This window comes from Myxine glutinosa, chromosome 9, assembly GCF_964187855.1.
Source record: "Myxine glutinosa chromosome 9, kmMyxGlut1.1, whole genome shotgun sequence".
NCBI lineage: Eukaryota > Metazoa > Chordata > Myxini > Myxiniformes > Myxinidae > Myxine > Myxine glutinosa.
This window is the reverse complement of record NC_136269.1, coordinates 29,188,820-29,207,304: the sequence shown is the minus strand read 5'-3', so window position 1 is coordinate 29,207,304 and position 18,485 is coordinate 29,188,820. Positions and strand designations below refer to the sequence as shown.

The 18,485-nt window shown below is 42.0% G+C and overlaps 1 protein-coding gene across 6 annotated transcripts in view; it reads left to right on the top strand.

Annotated features, from left to right (window-relative positions):
- EHBP1 (EH domain binding protein 1) overlaps positions 1–18,485 on the top strand; it is a 341,780-nt gene that overhangs the window by 112,934 nt on the left and 210,361 nt on the right. For all 6 annotated transcript variants that reach the window (XM_078784234.1, XM_078784232.1, XM_078784231.1 and 3 more), the window contains 4 exons: positions 4,341–4,436; positions 5,964–6,017; positions 11,646–11,827; positions 13,830–13,969. In XM_078784234.1, the coding sequence (XP_078640360.1) occupies positions 4,341–4,436; positions 5,964–6,017; positions 11,646–11,827; positions 13,830–13,969 (472 nt within the window). The remainder of the gene's footprint in view (positions 1–4,340; positions 4,437–5,963; positions 6,018–11,645; positions 11,828–13,829; positions 13,970–18,485) is intronic.

Genomic DNA, 18,485 nt, shown 5'->3' with positions numbered 1-18,485 from the left:
ATCTGTAATCTGGTGTTGAAAGAAGGCCGCATTCCAGTGGATTGGGAACTGAGTACCTTCGTCCCTCTATACAAGGGGAAAGGTGACCCTCTGGACTGTGGCTCGTATAGAGTGATAAAGTTATTAGAGCATGGAATGAAAGTATTGGAAAGGGTGTTGGAGAGGAGGATAAGGAAGAAAGTGAAGATTGATGAAATGCAGTTTGGATTTATGCCAGGAAGAGGAATGACAGACGCTCTTTTTATTGTGAGGCAGTTGCAGGAGAAGTAGATGGAGAAGAGGAAGAAGTTGTTTCTTGGGTTTTTTGATCTGGAGAAAGCATTCAATAGGGTTCCACGTGAAGTAGTGACATGGGCATTGAGGAAGTTAAGAGTGGAGGAATGGTTGATCAGAGTAGTGATGGTAATGTGGTTTGGCAGCCATTTTGGATAGAAAAACGAACCTTATTCAATACGAAACTTCACAAACGTGATCCTCTACCCATACATATGCAGAGTGTGCATTTTTAAAGGTCATATGCCATGTGGTATGGCGGCCATATTAGCTTGAAAGCCGATATTTAAAAAAAATCCCTTCTCTGAAACCGTTTCACCGATCGATGTGAAACCTGTCATGGCTGGTGAAAATGTGATACTTGAAAACAGCTGTAGGGATTTAAATCAAACTGCTTTATTTTTAGGGTCCAGTAAACGAGGGCATCTAGCCGTTGTGGGACTTTGCGGAGGCATATTGGCGAGACAGTTGCATTGTTCTAGTCTATTCTTTATCCTCTTTGTAAAGTTCTTTTGAGATATTATTAAAAATGAAAAAAGCACTATATAAGATACTGGTGAGGTATCCACAATACGCACTGGTGGAAAATCTGATGCAACCGCAATATGCAATACGCACTTTTGGGAGCCCAAAGTCTCAAAAAAATTGTTTTCAGAAATTTTATGAAAACTGTCACCCACATTAGGACACGTGTAGGGACCCCAAAAGCTGCACAGAAAATTTGGTGGGGCTGGCCCCAAACTGTAGGAGCAGTACTGTATAAAATCAATGTACCTTTAATGATGATGAAGCTGACAACAATGAGATGGTGATGGTGTTGGCTGGGGAGGAGGGATTTGGCTCTTATGTGCCGTGATGAAGGAAATGGGATGGAGCTAGGGCTAGGAGCTATGGTGAGGAGTTAGGGCTAGGAGCTAGGGCTAGGAGTTATGGCTAGGGCTAGGAGTTATGGCTCGGGCTAGGAGCTAGGGCTAGGAGCTAGGGCGAGGATTTAGGGCTAGGAGCCAGGGCTAGGAGTTAGGGCTAGGTGCTAGGGCTAGGAGTTAGAGCTAGGGCTAGGAGTTAGAGCTAGGAGCTAGGGCTAGTAGTTAGGACTAGGAGCTAGGGCTAGGAGTTAGTGCTAGGGCTAGGAGTTAGGGCTAGGAGTTGGGGCTATGTGCTACGGCTAGGAGTTAGGGCTAGGAGTTATGGCTAGGGCTAGGAGTTATGGCTTGGGCTAGGAGCTAGGGCGAGGATTTAGGGCTAGGAGCCAGGGCTAGGAGTTAGGGCTAGGTGCTAGGGCTAGGAGTTAGAGCTAGGAGTTAGGGCTAGTAGTTAGGACTAGGAGCTAGGGCTAGGAGTTAGTGCTAGGGCTAGGAGTTAGGGCTAGGAGTTGGGGCTATGTGCTACGGCTAGGAGTTAGGGCTAGGAGCTCGGGCTAGGAGCTAGGGCTAGAAGCTAGGGCTAGAAGCTACGGCTGGGAGTTAGGGCTAGGAGCTAGGGCTGGGAGTTAGGGCCAGGAGCTAGGGCTAGGAGTTAGGGCTAGGCACTAGGGCTAGGAGTTAGGGCTAGGAGTTAGGGCTAGGAGTTAGGGATAGGAGCTAGGGCTAGGAGGTAGGGCTAGGAGTTAGGGCTAGGAGTTAGGGCTCGGAGTTAGGGTTAGGAGCTAGAGCTAGGAGTTATAGACTAGACGGATTTGTGAAAAAAGGCCATGTATAAGTTTCTAGGTGCATTTTTGTGTAAAAGTTGGGAACCTCACTTTTTAACATAATTAGCGTATGATGAATTCGATTAACCCGGTTCCCAAGCCGAATTTTGAGTTTTTTGTTTTGTTTTGAATAAACTGCTGAAGAACCTGGGCATTGGTGAACTCACAGAGGAGACAATCAAATCTGCAGAAGCGTTTGTCTGCAGAATATATAATGTGTACAGAACAACCTCTGTTGATTCAGCACTACATATGTTGTTCTCCAAGACTGGTAAACCAGAAGCAATGTCACCGACAAGTGATGCTCTTCATTTCCATTTTATGAGAGTACACTATCAAGCCATGGTATGAATAAATGCTCATTGTGCCATACCTGACCTTCCAGCACCTGTGGAAATGGGATGGAAACGTGGTGATTCAGGACTAGAGCCTATTCTGATGTCACCGAGTCCAATCTCAGAAAGTTGCTTCGAGATGATTTGTTGTGCGTGTCGGAAGCAATGCAAGACTCAACGCTGCAAATGTCGCTATTCAGAGTTGAGGTGCACATCAATGTGTGCCTGTCAGCAACAGAGTGATGATCAGACCTCTTATATGAATTTGATGTAGTTTGGCAAAAGAACATGTGTGACATTCCTGAATGTTTGTGCTTCATGGCCATGTATACTTAATTTTAGAATAAATGGTTGTATGAAACATTGTCTTATTAAAACCATTTCCCATTTTATAGTGTCCAATTTCAATATCAGTTTGAATGTCTCTTTCAATATGTCACCAACCATAATATAGACTAGACGGATTTATGAAAAAAGGCCATGTATAAGCTTCTAGGTGCATTTTGGGGTAAAAGTTGTAAAGTTAAAGTGAAAGAGCTGCATGTATATACATGATATATAAATGCTTGTTCAAAGAAATTGTCCAAAAATGGCAATTTGGCGGTCATTTTGTTTATGCTAATTAGAAGGTCAAAAACTCACAATTCGGCTTGGGAACCGGGCTAATCGAATTCAGCATACCCTAATTATGTTAAAAAGTGAGGTTCCCAACTTTTACCCAAAATGCACCTAACATTCACATTTCTCAGAAATCCGTCTAGTCAATTCGGGATCTTTGTTTCTTTCATATTTATTTCTACTTTTTCACATTTCTCTTTATTCATTCTAATTCTTGCTTCTTCTTTATTTAATTTTAGATTTCTCTAATTCATTCTAATTCTAATTCTTTCACAATTTCTCTCTTTCTTGATCTATTTGTCTTCGGAGAAGTGAATTCTTGCAGAATCTTTTTTTTCTGTAAGGCTCACTTGGCTCTGCGCCCGGATGGGTTTGAGGGTAGAGGAGTAGCGGCTGAAACCTGAATCCTATCCAGGTTCCTCCTGATGACTCCACCCTTGCTCTTTACTTTTTTTTGGTTCCTTCTGATGACTCCAATGCAGTATTTGGTTTTCTGTTTCATTATGACAGAAAAATAGTCAAAGGTCTCAAGCAAATGTGGTGTGATTTTGACGGGAAAGTCTATACATGGATAGTCAGATACAGACAATGCGGAAACGGCAAATGACGAACCCCTTAATTCTAGTGAGTCTACAGGCGGCCAATTTAATTCACTGCAAAACTTCTTGATCGACTGGATTCCTCGTTTTTTTTTCCATCTTTTGGAAGAAAGATTATCGTCGTACGGATGGAAACTCAAAATCACAATGGTATTGAGATATTACCGAACCAGCGAATGTTTCCGCAGGCAGTAAATGACTAAACTGCTCATGCCGAACCAGTGATTGTGTTTACATAGAGAGAGAGAGAGAGAGAGAGAGAGAGAGAGAGAGAGAGAGAGAGAGAGAGAGAGAGAGAGAGAGAGAGAGAGAGAGCAGCCTCATAGGTTGAAAACTCAAAATCATAATTGTATAGAGAAATTTTTGAAACCTTCTACCCACCTTAGGATGGATTTTTTTTTACGGGATTTTTTTTTCAATATTTTATCGTTTTATTGGCCTAAATCACTCCCCAGCACTCACTGATGAACCTCTGAAAGTTTGACGGAGATCCGTTTGTCCATCTCTGAGATAAATGGTGACACACACACACACACACGCACGCACACACACACGCACGCACACACGCACGCACACATACACATGCACACACTCACGCACACACACACACGCGCGCACACACCTCTTGTATTTATAGATCAATTTATTTGATTTTTCTTCTTTCTAACCCTGTTATGCTCATCATTTATTTGCTTGTTTCTTCATCACTGCAATGTTTGTATGCAAACTCCTTATCCTTTATCTTTTTTTATTGTTCATGATCAACATCAATATTGAAAAGTATAATCGATTTATAATGGCTAAACCTCCCTCACTGGTGTCTTTCAGCCTCGAAGCTGGCAGCCTGGCATCAAAAACCCTTACAAGGGAGTGGTTATATGGCCTGTTCCAGAAAATGTGGAGATCACCGTGACACTCTTCAAGGTGAGTTTGATCACATGCACAGGCATGTGCATTGCTGTAAACCTGTTGGTTCTCTGTAAACAACGTGGCCCTTCATACTATATTTTTTAAAGAAAATAATTGTGCATATAACTCTTACTATATTTTAAACAAGTGACATATACCTAATTAATTTAATACAGTTGTTAAGAGAGCTCACAAGTCTATTGTTTGTTTTTTTACATGTATGAACAAAAATGAAATTTGATACCAAGAAAAGCATCCGTCTTTTGTTTTTGATATCATGTTGTTAAAAAGTTATCTAAACAGTTTTCACATTTGCTAGTCACACTCGGGCCAACACACACACACACACACACACACACACACACACACACACACACACACACACACACACACACACACACACACACACCTCCTTTCAGTTTTGAATTTTGGAGATTCCGAATTGCAAAAGGTTTTGCCGCAGGCCTCCTGAAACCACATGTGACATTTCTGTCTCTTTGAAGGATGGTTGAGCCGGTAGTGCTAAGCATAGCTGGTTTGTGTGCCAGTCAGCATTACTGTTTCTCCATCTCAGCCCGATACGTTCATTTGTGGACAGTTTCGGCGAACACATTAACGAGGGCAGACAAATATTCCTTTGGAAACACAAAAAATTGTACAAACCTTTGACTTAGAAAGATGAGCCTGATACAGTGAGACAGTATCCCTGAGGAATCGCTGAACTACAGTGCAATTTTTTTTTACATCACAGTGTCACTGTGCCAGATTAGAAAGCATTTCAGCGTTATAGACACTGTATTGAAAAAAGGGCTGATATGTTAAATTTAACATTTCATATGTAACTAGAACGCCACTCAGTAGAGCGCATACTCCCGCCGTGGGTGGCCGCTGCTGAGCCCTATCTTCCAATGGTAAAAAAATCCTTCAAAAAATTCCTGGATCCGGAATAATATCCTGAGCTTCACCAAAAACTAATCAATTCTTCCTTATCCCAAGGGCAATCATCCCACCAACTTTCATCCAAATCCGTTCAGAACTTTTCCAGATATCTTGTTCACGAACACACGAACACACACACGGACGGACACGATCGAATGCATTACTCCCTGGCTGGAGTAACAATACAATCAGGATGAACTTGGTTCCCATTTGTATCAATTATTTTAATGGGGAAAAGTTGCATATTTATTGTCGACTTGTAACACTTTTTATGAATTGGCCCTCCCTTTTTGTGTAATTACCTTCATAACCATCATGTTTTTCTTTCAAACGTTCCTCTTCTTCTTCCTCTTCCTCTTCTTCTTCTGTTTTCCTTCATCCTTTATGCTGCTTCTTCTTCTACTTTTCTCCTTCCACTTATTTTTCCTCTTCTATTCCATTAAATGTTTAAAACAAAGTATTTTACCAAAGGGAGGGAGTTTAACAACTTTTATCCCCAACAATTGATTTATCCAACTTTGTTTGACACTTGTTTGGGAGGAAGTGCTGATTTGAAATAGCTGCTAATGATACTGGACTGACTGATGTACATTATTCCCATAGGATCCCCTTGCTGAAGAATTTGAAGACAAGGAATGGACTTTTGTTGTTGAGAATGTAAGTCTGGTGAATGTGCAGCTTTGTTATTTTTATAATTGCTGTAATCACTGTCAGCCTTTATACTACATCACAAATGAAATATGAATATGCCAATATGCTTATTTGCAGGCATAAGGTAGATAACATAATACAAGACAAAACAACTGCATTATTAACTTATTCTTTGAAAGAGTAGAACTTTAGAGGCCATTTTTCCCCGCAGAGCAGGGGTTGGCCTTTTTCGGGTACCGTGGTCCCCTTTTTGAAGCAATGTTTTATGGCCGGATGCCCTTACTGCCGCCAACCCTGTTAGTCGCCTCTTGTGACACAGGGAATTACCAGTGAACTGGTACTCAATTTGCCGACATCGGAAGGATGACAGGCTGAGTCAACCCCCCTGGCGTTAATTCAGCGATCGCCCGGGATTTAAACCCAGGATCCTAGGATCCCAAGCCAGCACCCTAACCACTAAGCCAACACCAGGCCTCTTTGAAAGAGTAGGATTTTAGAAATCCTGAACATTAATACTGTTGTACTGGTCAGACTCGTCCCAGTTGTCCAGTCCAAATCAGACGAACCGCGTCAAAGCGGTCATGCCGGCCAACTGATCCTGGTGATCCGAATCTCCATATTTAATCTCGTTTATTTTTAACCGTTGTTCAAGAAGAATCTATTAATCTTGAGTTCCACTTCTATGGAAACGTAAACAATCTTTAAAGGTGACAACATTTCTTTTCTACCCCTGCTAATTTCACGCCAAATCCACTTTTTTGAAATACCAACTTCTTTCCTGGAAGTCTTTGTGTTCTTGAGTTTATACTTCTCCCACCTCCCCCCCCCCCCCCCTTCCCACGCCGCCTGCCCCCAAGCCCTCTCCCTCCCACACATTCCCGATGTCCCTGCTCTCAAATGTTGTGTTTGTGTGCTTCCCCTTCTCTCCCCATCTTGTCTAACGCTCCCCTTTTTATAGACTTTGTTTGTTTGTCTGTTTGATTTGTTTGTGTGATAAATGTTAGCTCTTTCACGAGCCTCGATTCTGTATACAAAAAAAACAAAAAAAAAACATCAACGTCCATCATACCCCTACAACATGACACAGACTTCCAAAATCTTCCCAGATTTAAATCCCTTTGAGAATTTTTGGATGAGTTGAAACGTGCTGCAAGAGAACGCTTGAGCTCCACCACTGTCAGCTTTAGAAAATCTCAACGGCTAATGCTCAAGGAATCCCAGCATTTGTTTTTCAAAACCTCGTGGCGCCATCGCTATTATTGTATTCCTGCTGTCGTCATCATATGTGGCTCAATATGCCATTAGGTTGGGGGTTCTAGGACTGACAGTATTACTCACAGGTCGCTTATAAACTGCTGTACAAGTATATCGGCTGGAATAGCTTGTACATTTCGCTCATGGGCTAAAAGAATAGCTTGCACCTTTTCAATTCCACAGTCGACCGACCTTATTAATAACCCAAGTAAAGCATCAAGTTTCATCTGATCATTGGTTTCATTACTAGACAGAGAACTGGTATGAGTATAATTATTTTCACTCGAATAACCGGAAACAAATTCATGAATACGAGAATGGCACTCTGTAGAGCGCATATGTCTGCCAGGCTGAATAGTTTACATTTTGTATCCCAATGATAGGCTGGATCTGGATCGAAACCTGAACCAAAATCTAATCGGCTTATTCTTGTCACCTGCCCAACTCATCCACCAAGTTTTGTCATAACCCACCCGCAACTTTTTGAAATATCATGCTATATATCGTTTTTGGCCCGATCACTCAATGTTGAAGAATCACTAAAAATATATTTTAAACTCTCTTATCCAGATTCGAATCTTCACCAAAATCGAATCGATTTGTCCTTGTCACACAACCAAACTGTCCACCAAGTTTCGTCCGAATCCATCCACAACTTTTTGAAATATCCTGCCACATATAATTTTTGCCCTATCTTTCAATGGTGAAGAGTTACTTAAGAAATTTTCTGATGCGGATATAGTTTCGAATCTTCACCACAATTGAATCAATTCCTCCTTATCACACACCCAACCTGTCCATCAGGTTTTGTCCGAATCAGTCCACAACTTTTTTTTAGATATCCTGTTCACAAACAGCCAAACAAACATAACCCGATCATAACCCGGGGTGAAACATAACCCGGGGTGAAAACATAACCTACATCCGTCTTCGGTGATGGCGGTAACTAAACTTACACATCCCAGAATACAACATTATGCTGCATTGATTGAGCTATATCACTTTAAAGCATATAGTTTCCCAACGTGTGTGAAGCAAAAGGTGGGGTTAAGAAATTGCTTCACTTTGTCTGTTTACAAATGTCAGTGTTTGATCGAGGAACTGCTAATTTCAATTTAATGTTCTATTTTGAACATGAATCGGAACACGAACCTGCAGTTTAGCAGTACTTTGGCTCTGGATTTGACAAATTGTATGGAATCCCGTCCCGATCGCGCATGCGCACAGAGGAAGGAGTAGGGTAATTTTATGACCAATCAAATTTGCCTCTCGCAGACCCTCCCCAGGTCCTTTTTTTAATAGCGTAGCCCATAGGGCAAAGCAGTCTAGAACAGTGTTTGTCCATCTGTATGTATGAATGTATGTCCCCTCAAACGTATACCAATCAGAGCTGAGGTTCTGGTCACATGACAGGGTGATGTGATTACATCTGATGTCATTACGGCGTACAACGGTTGACTTTCCACACTCCGGCATTTTGATTCCAATGTCGTTCAGGCCGAATATATCGTCGAACCTGTCATATATATCACAATCGCCATTATCTACCTTTACGTTTTTCATTCAGTGTGAAACACAAAAAAAACCGATTGTTAAAATGATCATGAAATATCGAAAGCATAGACGTTTATGATCTTCCAACGACACAGTACGTATAGGCCTTAGGATTCATGCATTCATGCCTCACCTTCAGGCCGCTTCAGACAAATTAGACCAGGTTTCTTAATACAGTAGTGTTTTTTCGTAATAATAATAATAATCTATCTATAATTCCAGTAATCTCTGTGTGTATGTGTGTGTGTCTGTGTGTGTGTGTGTGTGTGTGTGTGTGTGTTTGTCTGTGACCGCTGTTTCTCGACAACCACGGGTCCGATATACTTGAAACTTGCCAGGTATATTGCTGGGGACCCGAGGATGTGCCTTTTCAAGGTTTGAAATTAATCGGACAAGTGGTTCCCAAGGTATGGTCACCGTACTCGCAAGCCGTTCGCTTTGGCTTTGCGAATGGACCAAACCATTTCATGTAAATAGAGGGGGGGGGGGGGGGGGTTCTACCGTACTCGCAAGCCGTTCGCTTTGGCTTTGCGAATGGACCAAACCATTTCATGTAAATAGAGGGGGGGGGGGGTTCTGTGGTCGTTACTGCCACGTGGTTTCAAAGTTTTTTGTTGTTGTTGTTGTTTGCACGCATGTTTTTTTGCACCCACGTACGGGCACGCCCTAGTAATAATAATAGCGTTAAGACTAATAATATAGTAAATATAATCGTAACACTGCAATCCCTTTGTCGTTATTGCAAAGTTTCTAGATTGAAGTGGTGTATGGTTCATGAATCAATGATAAACGGTGTATGGTACAAATAATGAGGAAGTAAAGAATTAGCCTCGGTTTTTTAAAGTAATATCATTTTCATAATAATAAATGAATGAATGAATGAATGATCGTTTTAAGGCCATTTTCCCCGCTAGAGCGGGGGTTAGCCTTGCGGGCCCCATGACAATCATGGTTCCCTGTTTGAGGCAATGTTTTTATGGCCGGGTGCCCTCCCTGACGCCAACCCTTAGTCGCCTCTTATGATGCGCAGTGATACGGTGTACCAATTCTAAACCGGGGTACACACCGTGGTCATTCATCCCAGCAAGCTGGTACTCAATTTGCCGACCTTGGAAGGATGACAGGCTGAGTCAACCCCCCTGGCGTTAATTCAGCGATCGACCGGGATTCAAACCCAGGATCCGAGGATCCCAAGCCGGCACCCTGACTGCTAAGCCAACACCAGGCTTTTCATAATATTATGAATTTCATATTAATATTATGAATATTATAAAATAAAAAAATAACCACCTTTAGAGGCCATTTTTCCCCGCAAAGCGGGGGTTGGCCTTTTTCGGGAACCATGGTTGTTGTTGTTTTTTGGTCCCCTTTTTGAAGCAATGTTTTACGGCCGGATGCCCTTCCTGACGCCAACCCTTTTTGCCGCCTTTAACGACAAACAGGTTATGACAAATATATGACTCAGTTATGACAAACAGGTTAATATTATGAATATTATTTCATAATAATAACTACGTAACCTAAATACGAGTATTATAGTAAATCTAATCGTAACACTAATCCATTCGTAGTGACTGCATAGTTACTGGAGGTTAAAATATATAATCTTCTATATATTAAAGTAGCGGCAGTTTTGTGTCTGGCCATCACGATACGTCATTACGTCTATGATGTCATTACGACGGCTGACTCCACCGACTGACATTTTAATTTACAATTACACCCGCTCACTATGGGTCATTCCTCTTTGGGGTATGTAGATTACAGTCGATCTATGGTCGGGTCTCAAGAACATTGGGTGTGTGTTAATTTACGAAGTTTCTTGTGGAGAGATCGCCAAGTGGTTTAAGCATTCGAGCAGGCACTCAATTCAAAACCGTTAAGGAACGGCTGGCTTGACAAGCGCTAGCTAGCTGCTTGGTAAATGAGCACACCCCGGTCTTCCTCCCTTTCAGTTTCATGTTAAACAGCAGGAAAATTGGGTTTCATTGGTGGTTTACAAAACAAAACCTTAATTGGTGGGTTTCAAAAGGCCGCAACCAAAAACGCCACTTTAGCGGCACGATCATGTTATTTATCCAACCCTTGTGGGGTATCTAGATTACAGTTGATCTTCGCTCAGTTCTGTAAGTAAAACATACCTCACGGATGTCGGGATTCCTCCAAATTTCTTTGTTTAATGTTATAAACAGAATTAACGACTGTTTAAAAAGCTAATCATATGTGTTTGTGGTTTATAATATTTTACAAGCCCGTTAGACTTCTGGTCTTGTTTTCTCAAGCCTCTGTGGGCTAAGGTATTCTACAAACTCTGAAAGTTGTACACTCCACCTCATTTTAAACAAGGTCACTTGTGAAACTTATTGAAATGGAAATGCTGACAAACTAGCAGCCACGTGCAACCTTAGTTAATGTTTTCAGAATGAAATCATTTTGTTGGGAAGGAAATGCTCCAAGCCAGCATCTCTGAGTGGGGAGGAAGCTATTAAGAATAATTACTCGAAAAAAACGTTTTTTAACGTGATATGAAGGTTACATGTGGTGGAGAAGATTGAAGAGTTGCTTATTGGGTTTCTCTACATTCTGTGCACCAAGATACAATGATATCTGAGAATGAGTCATATAAGATCAGGCAAATCATAAAACTATAGTCCTGACCATAAATATTTTAAATAAATTATTTGTTGTTTTAACTGAAATGAAAATTCCCCCTGCGTATTTTGGTGCTAGATTTGTCGTGTGGTGTCTTCAGCTGTTGTTTTCATGTGAGCGTTTGTTTTCCGAGTGTCCTATTTTTAAATGCTTCACCTTGCTCATCTCCGACAGGAGTCATTAGCTGGCCGACGGAAAGTTTTGGCTTCAGCCACATTAAACATGAAGCGGTATGCCAGCCCGATGCCCACACAGACGGATGTGAACTTGCACTTTAAGCCACTCACAAAGAAAGTCACTTCGGCGTCATTGCAGTTTTCCCTGTCCTGCATCTTCCTCCGTGAGGGAAAAGCCACGTGAGTTTTTTTTTATGCCTCCGCTGACGTAGTCGCTGGAGACATTATGCTTTTGGGTTGTCCGTACAGCTGTCCTTCCGTTGTTATCCGATAACTTGAGAATGGCTGAAGGTATCTAAGTCAAAATTGGTGTCGGTATGCATAATGACGTAAAGATGAACTGATTATATTTTGGGGTCACGAGGTCAAAGGTCAAAGGTCAGAGTGTGTCATAGGTTTATAACTTGAAAACGGTTGAAGGGATTTAAGTCAAACTTAGTACAATTATGTATTATGATGCACAGATGAACTGATTAGATTATGGAGTCAAGAGGTCAAAGGTCAGAGGTCCCGTTCGGTAAAAAAATTCTGTTACCGAGCTAACTTGTGAACCAGTGATTGGATTTTGACCAAACTTGGTATCAGTATATATTATGATGAAAAGATCAACTGATTAGATTTTTAATGGTCATGTCAGGTCAGAGGTCATGTCAAGTAAAAATGTGATACTTGAGAACAGCTGAGGAGATTTTCGTAAAACTTGGTACAAGTATGTATCATGATGTAATAATGTTGGTGGCGGCATTTTGATCAATGTTGTGACGTCGAAGAGTGCCGTTCTAGCTTTTGTTTTATACAGCCATGTTTTTGTTAGGGCTGGCAGGATAGCTTCGAGAAATTTGCGCACTCACTGACTCGCTGTTCAGCCTGGGTTAAAATCTCAAGCCAGCTATATACTGTCACATTGGTGTTTCACATGTCGGTGCACCATCCATCAGAAGGATGTGAAGCTGGAGTAGCCGTCTGCCAGCATTAGTTGTTGGTTGTCGTGAAAGACCCCATGGTGTCATTCACAAAGAGTAGGCGAGGGATCGCCGGCACCCTGAACAAATTCCAAATTCCGGCCACCTTCAGTCGAACACCAGTCCTAGCCAGCCACTTTGTGAAAGACTTAGGCCAGAAAAAGTTCCCTGGCTAAACACACAAGAAGAAAGTAGTAGTAGTAGTAGTAGTAGTAGTAGTAGAAGGAGTAGTATTAGCAAAACGGGGGTATACTGTAATTTTTGGTTTGTGAACAGTCGTATCAAAGTATCAAATGCAAACTGAATGTCAAAGGAAACTTACATAATTGATTGACAAAAGAATGAACATTCAGCAGTTGTTAATTTAATCGGAATTTAACATAATCAAAATTATACGTACCTTGTCTGTTGTCTTTTTCTGAGCGACTGCCTGGGAAAATAGTTGTTGCGATGACAGACCTGGTGTTGGCTTAGCGGTTAGGGTGCCGGCTTGGGATCCTAGGGGATCCTAGGATCCTGGGTTAGAATCCCGGTCGATCGCTGAATTAACGCCAGGGGGGTTGACTCAGCCTGTCATCCTTCCGAGTTCGGCAAATTGAGTACCAGCTTGCTGGGATGAATGATCCCGGTGTGTACCCCTATTTAGAATAGGTACACCGTATCCCTGCCCATCGTAAAAGCGTGACCAAGGGTTGAGCGTCAGGAAGGGCATCCGGCCATAAAAACATTGCCTCAAACAGGGAACCATGATTGTCATGGGGCCCGCAAGGCTAACCCCCACTCTAGCGGGGAAAAATGGCCTTAAAACGATCATTCATTTACAGACCACAGTTCATCTCCTCATCGCATGAATACTGATTGTGCCAGTACAAACAGGGTGTAGCACTCAGGAAGGCCCGATGGTGATACCACATTGTGGCTGTTTTCGTGAACTGACATGTCTCATCTCAAGTAATAGTTTTTCTGTTTGCTTTTGATATCTATCCAATTTTATTTTGATAAAATAATTACAAAAATAATAAAATTTCCCCCAAAATTGTGACATCCCATCGAGTCTTTGGGAGTGTCCTCCTTCCATATTAATTGTAATACCACTGTATGGGTGAGCATGAAGGCAGTGTTGTTTAATGTGCTGAAATACTGTGTTGTCACCGACACGTGTTAATGACATCATTGCCATTTGTCATCCAGAGGCAATGTATATGCTTGTTCCTTGACAGTGATGAGGACATGCAAAGCCTCGCCAGTCTCATGAGCATAAAACAGGCTGACATTGGGAACCTGGAGGATTTTGATGAAGCTGAGGAAGATGAAGAGGAGAACCATTTGCAACGGGAGGAAAAAACCGCTTGCATCTCAGGTTCGACAATCACAATGATGCTAAAATGAACTGTTTAAGGGCCAAATCATCTATATGATTGTCATATCGTGATGCAGAACATACACATGGCCATTGTCTCATCAATATGGTATCCCCCTCATACCATTTACTTATAAAACTTTGGAGCACGTATGTAGCTATTTCAGGACATGTGTTTTGACTTCTGGGCATCCATGAACTTTATGCCAACCAAGTATCCTTTGAGTGGTCCAAAGACATCAAGATCACAAGTTAACATGTCTGGACTGTGTGTGGAGAACGATTTAGAATTTCCCAGCCTCCACCATAGTAACATGGTCCTTTAAGGTCCGGTGGAGTAGATGTCCTTTGGTACGCACCTTGTATTAATCTTACGAGCAGAGTACCTGACATATGGGCGATCTTGTTCCAAGCATGCAACATGTTCTTGCAAATTCTCTATGTAAACCTGCATAGTGTAGCGCCGCTCCAGGTGGGGAACGGTATTACAAGTCCCCACCCTTTACTTTTTTTCCTGTCCTCAAGTTTTCCAATGCAGTCAGTGAAGTGGGTTGAATTACACAATGAGAGGTGTTTTGAATTACACGTTTAAATAAGGATAATAACATAACTCCATTGGCTGTTCAAATTGAGGGTGGGTGCTTCCATTTGTTTTAATTGATGGTGTATGCATGAAGCACAGGAATAATGGGCCACGTGTCCTCCTCCTATATCCGCATTCCATGCATTTCCTCTGATTGCTTCAATGATGACCTCCAATTATCGTACAATTTCATGTATAGTTACACGGCAGTTCTCCAAAATCATGTGTTAAACACATATCATGTTTGCTTGAGTGACCACTATTTGTTTAATGGGAGAATGTTCAAGATTACTCACTCATTCATTATTTAATGGACATTTAATTCATTTACAACACATTACTCTGTAAAAGATGGCATCACAAAATTGTGCACACATTCTCTTGTAAATTTCAGCAGGTTGGATATTCTTCCATAAGGAACTTCTTGATACATCTGTATTGCTTATGTTACGGATTCGTCACTTCCGTCGTTGTGGTTTTCATCCACTGTAAGCATTTTTGGTTCCATGTACTATTATTGTTATCGTTTAAGTGAAATGGAGATAACTGTTTTCAAAAGGTAAAAAATTAGTGTTTTAAAAGAAACCGGAAACCGGATCGGGAGAAACCGGAAGAAGAAGAGGAGGAAGAAAAAAAAGGCAGAGCAAGTGAGGTCGGGAAGAAAAGCCGAGCTGCTTTGAGGTCTCAAGGAGACGCTGGTGAACGGGGGTCACGAGCGAACTTTGGGTTTCCTGGGAAAGGGATTCCTGTGACAGAGTGGTTATCGCTGTGACAGATAAACCTGCGTGTCGGGTTTTGCGGTTGATTCCGAAGAGAATCGTTGGAGAGCAGGTACGCCTCCAGTACGGGCCCGCCCGCCATTTCGCCTTGCTCCCGCCATTTCACCGCACCCAGCCGTTAGCCTGGTTTGCGAGTGTAACGTGGATTTCGATTGGGAATTTGTGGTTCTCCGTTTGGGAGCCGCTGAACGTTCATACCCGAAGGTGTGATTTCCCAGTCGCCTTTTGGGTGCACCTTTGCGCCTCTTTGGCAGCGTTGACTGTCAGCCGACTTGGATTCTGGTCTCGATTCGACATTTTTCTTGTGATCACCGGAGCGTGGATCGACTTTGGCTTGGTACCGGGACAGTGACTTTGGGAATGTTCTTTTCGCTCACTTGGAGCACAGTGAGTTATTGAATAAGAAACTGATGGTACCATCATAGGAATTATATGGTATTTTTGTGGTGCAATTGAAACATATTGTACTTGTGCTGTTATACTTGTGTGACCTTAATACAATCTTGTGACCTTAATGTGAATGTGACCTTAATACTTGTTTTTGGTAACAATTGGTTGGTGTGGTTTCACCATTGGTCATTGACACACATTATAACACATCTTTCTGCCATGACTCCTTTCGAGGCTCGGAGGTACACCGTGACCGGGGTTTGGGGAGAGGCACGTAACACTTAGCATGCGTGTCCATCTATGCAGCAAATACAGTCACGTGAAAAAGTAAGTATACCCCATGTAAAGTTTTGACTTTTTCAACATATTCCAACATACAGCTATTTGATCTTCATCTCAACAATATTGATAGATAAAGGTGATATAATATAACAAATATCATGAAACATTTACATTTTGTAGTCCATTGTATAATTTAAATAAACATAAATGCAAATTTCACATGTGGAAAAAGTAAGTACACCCCTACATTTATCACTACTTCAAATACCTAAAATTAGAATCAGGTGCACCAGCTCAGGCGCAAATGATTAGAACATCATTAGAGAGGATCTTGGAGGAACCTGTCTTATTTAAACCTCAAACATTTAGTTTGGTTTGCTCTTTGTTGTTGGTGTGTGTGGCCTCACCATGCCTAGATCAAAAGAGCTCTCTGAGGCCTTCAGAAAGAAGGTTATAGATGCCTACGAGTCTGGGAAGGGATTTAAAAAGATCTCCGAACAATTTGAAATCAATCATTCGACTGTCCAGAAGATCATCTACAAGTGGAGAAGATTCCAAACAACTGCCAACTTGTTCAGGCCAGGCCGCCCCAGCAAGTTCAGCCCGAGAGCAGACCACAAGATGCTGAAAGAAGTCTTGAAGAACCCCAGAATGTCATCACGGGACCTACAGGTAGCTCTTGCCACTGTTGATGTCAAAGTGCACGAGTCTACCATTAGAAAGAGGCTGCACTAATTTGATCTACATGGGAGGTGTGCCAGGAGGAAACCTTTGCTGTCCAGAAAGAACATCAGGGCAAGACTAAAGTTTGCCAATGAACACCTCGGCAAAGACCAGCACTTCTGGAACAATGTGCTCTGGACGGATGAGTCAAAGGTAGAGCTATTTGGCCACAGTACCAGAAGACATGTTTGGCGAAAACCAAAGACAGCATTTGACCACAAGAACGTGATACCAACTGTAAAGCATGGTGGTGGAAATATTATTGTTTGGGGCAGCTTTGCTGCATCAGGGCCTGGGCAGCTCACCATCATAGAATCCACTATGAATTCTTCATTGTACCAGAGGGTGCTTGAGGATAATGTGAGGCCATCTGTCGGAAAGTTGAAGCTCAACCGAAGATGGACCTTGCAACATGACAATGACTCTAAACATACCAGGAAATCCACCAAGGAATGGCTGAAAAGAAAGAAATGGAGGGTTCTGGAATGGCCAAGTCAAAGCCCGGATCTAAATCCCATCGAGATGTTGTGGGGGGATTTGAAACGAGCTGTGCATGCAAGAAACTCCTCAAACATCGCACAGCTGAAATAATTCTGCATGGAGGAGTGGGCAAAAATTTCTCCCAGTCGATGTCAGAGAATGGTAGACAGTTATAAGAAACGCCTACTTGAGGTTGTTTCTGTCAAATGCCTACTTGAGGGCAATACCACCTATGAGAGCCAAGGGTGTACTTACTTTTTCCACATGCGAAATTTGCATTTATGTTTATTTAAATTATACAATGGACTACAAAATGTAAATGTTTCATGATATTTGTTGTATTATCTCACCTTTATCTATCAATATTGTTGAAATGAAGATCAAATAGCTGTATGTTGAAATATGTTGAAAAAGTCAAAACTTTACATGGGGTGTACTTACTTTTTCACGTGACTGTACACCACCTCCAAACTAGGATGGCGTCGTGTCACACGGATGCCGTCCTAGTTTGGAGTTGATGGGTTGGCATAACTTATGCACAGGACGTCAGCGTCATGTCACATTTCGGGTAAGAGCTGCTCCTTTTGTTTTATATATTGTTCACATTTCAGTTATATAGTGAAAACTCTCAAATCTGAAATTCAGAAATATCCCAAAATCCAAACAAAACGCGAACTTCCACATATCTATAGATGTAATGACCAACCTCTACCTTAGTCCACAAATTATTTTCCACAATTTTTCTTTCCACAATTTTTCCCCTTAAGTGGTTTTTTAAATTAAATGTCGATTCTGCAATGTGTAAAGCCATTTTTCGCCCCCTTGGATTTATCATACAAGGAGCTACTATGGAAGTTACACAGAAGAGGAGGCCATTTGGTCCATCATGCCTGTGCTCTAATCTGCAGTTAATTAACTTCATCTGTGAATTTGTTATTTAAAGTAACTTGTGTTATTTCCACTTGAGGCAGGGAATTTAGTTGGTCCATGGTACCAATCGGCCAACTTGTATTTAAGAGTTACTGTGACATCTTTAATATCAACAACCTAAATGCAGGCAGGGTGGCCAGGTGGGGTCGGGGCGACGTGCCGAGTGACTGAGAGCGGATCCGGCGGACCCCGAGTGATGCTGCGGTGACATTTGGAGGAGTCGCATCTGGCACTACAGGGGAAGGCATCCTCACCGTGTGGGTGGGGAGGGAGGCGAACTAACTACTACTTTGCCACAGTGCTCTGGTGTTGTGGACTGCCTCCACTTTCGTTTTTGGCCCTGTCTTCG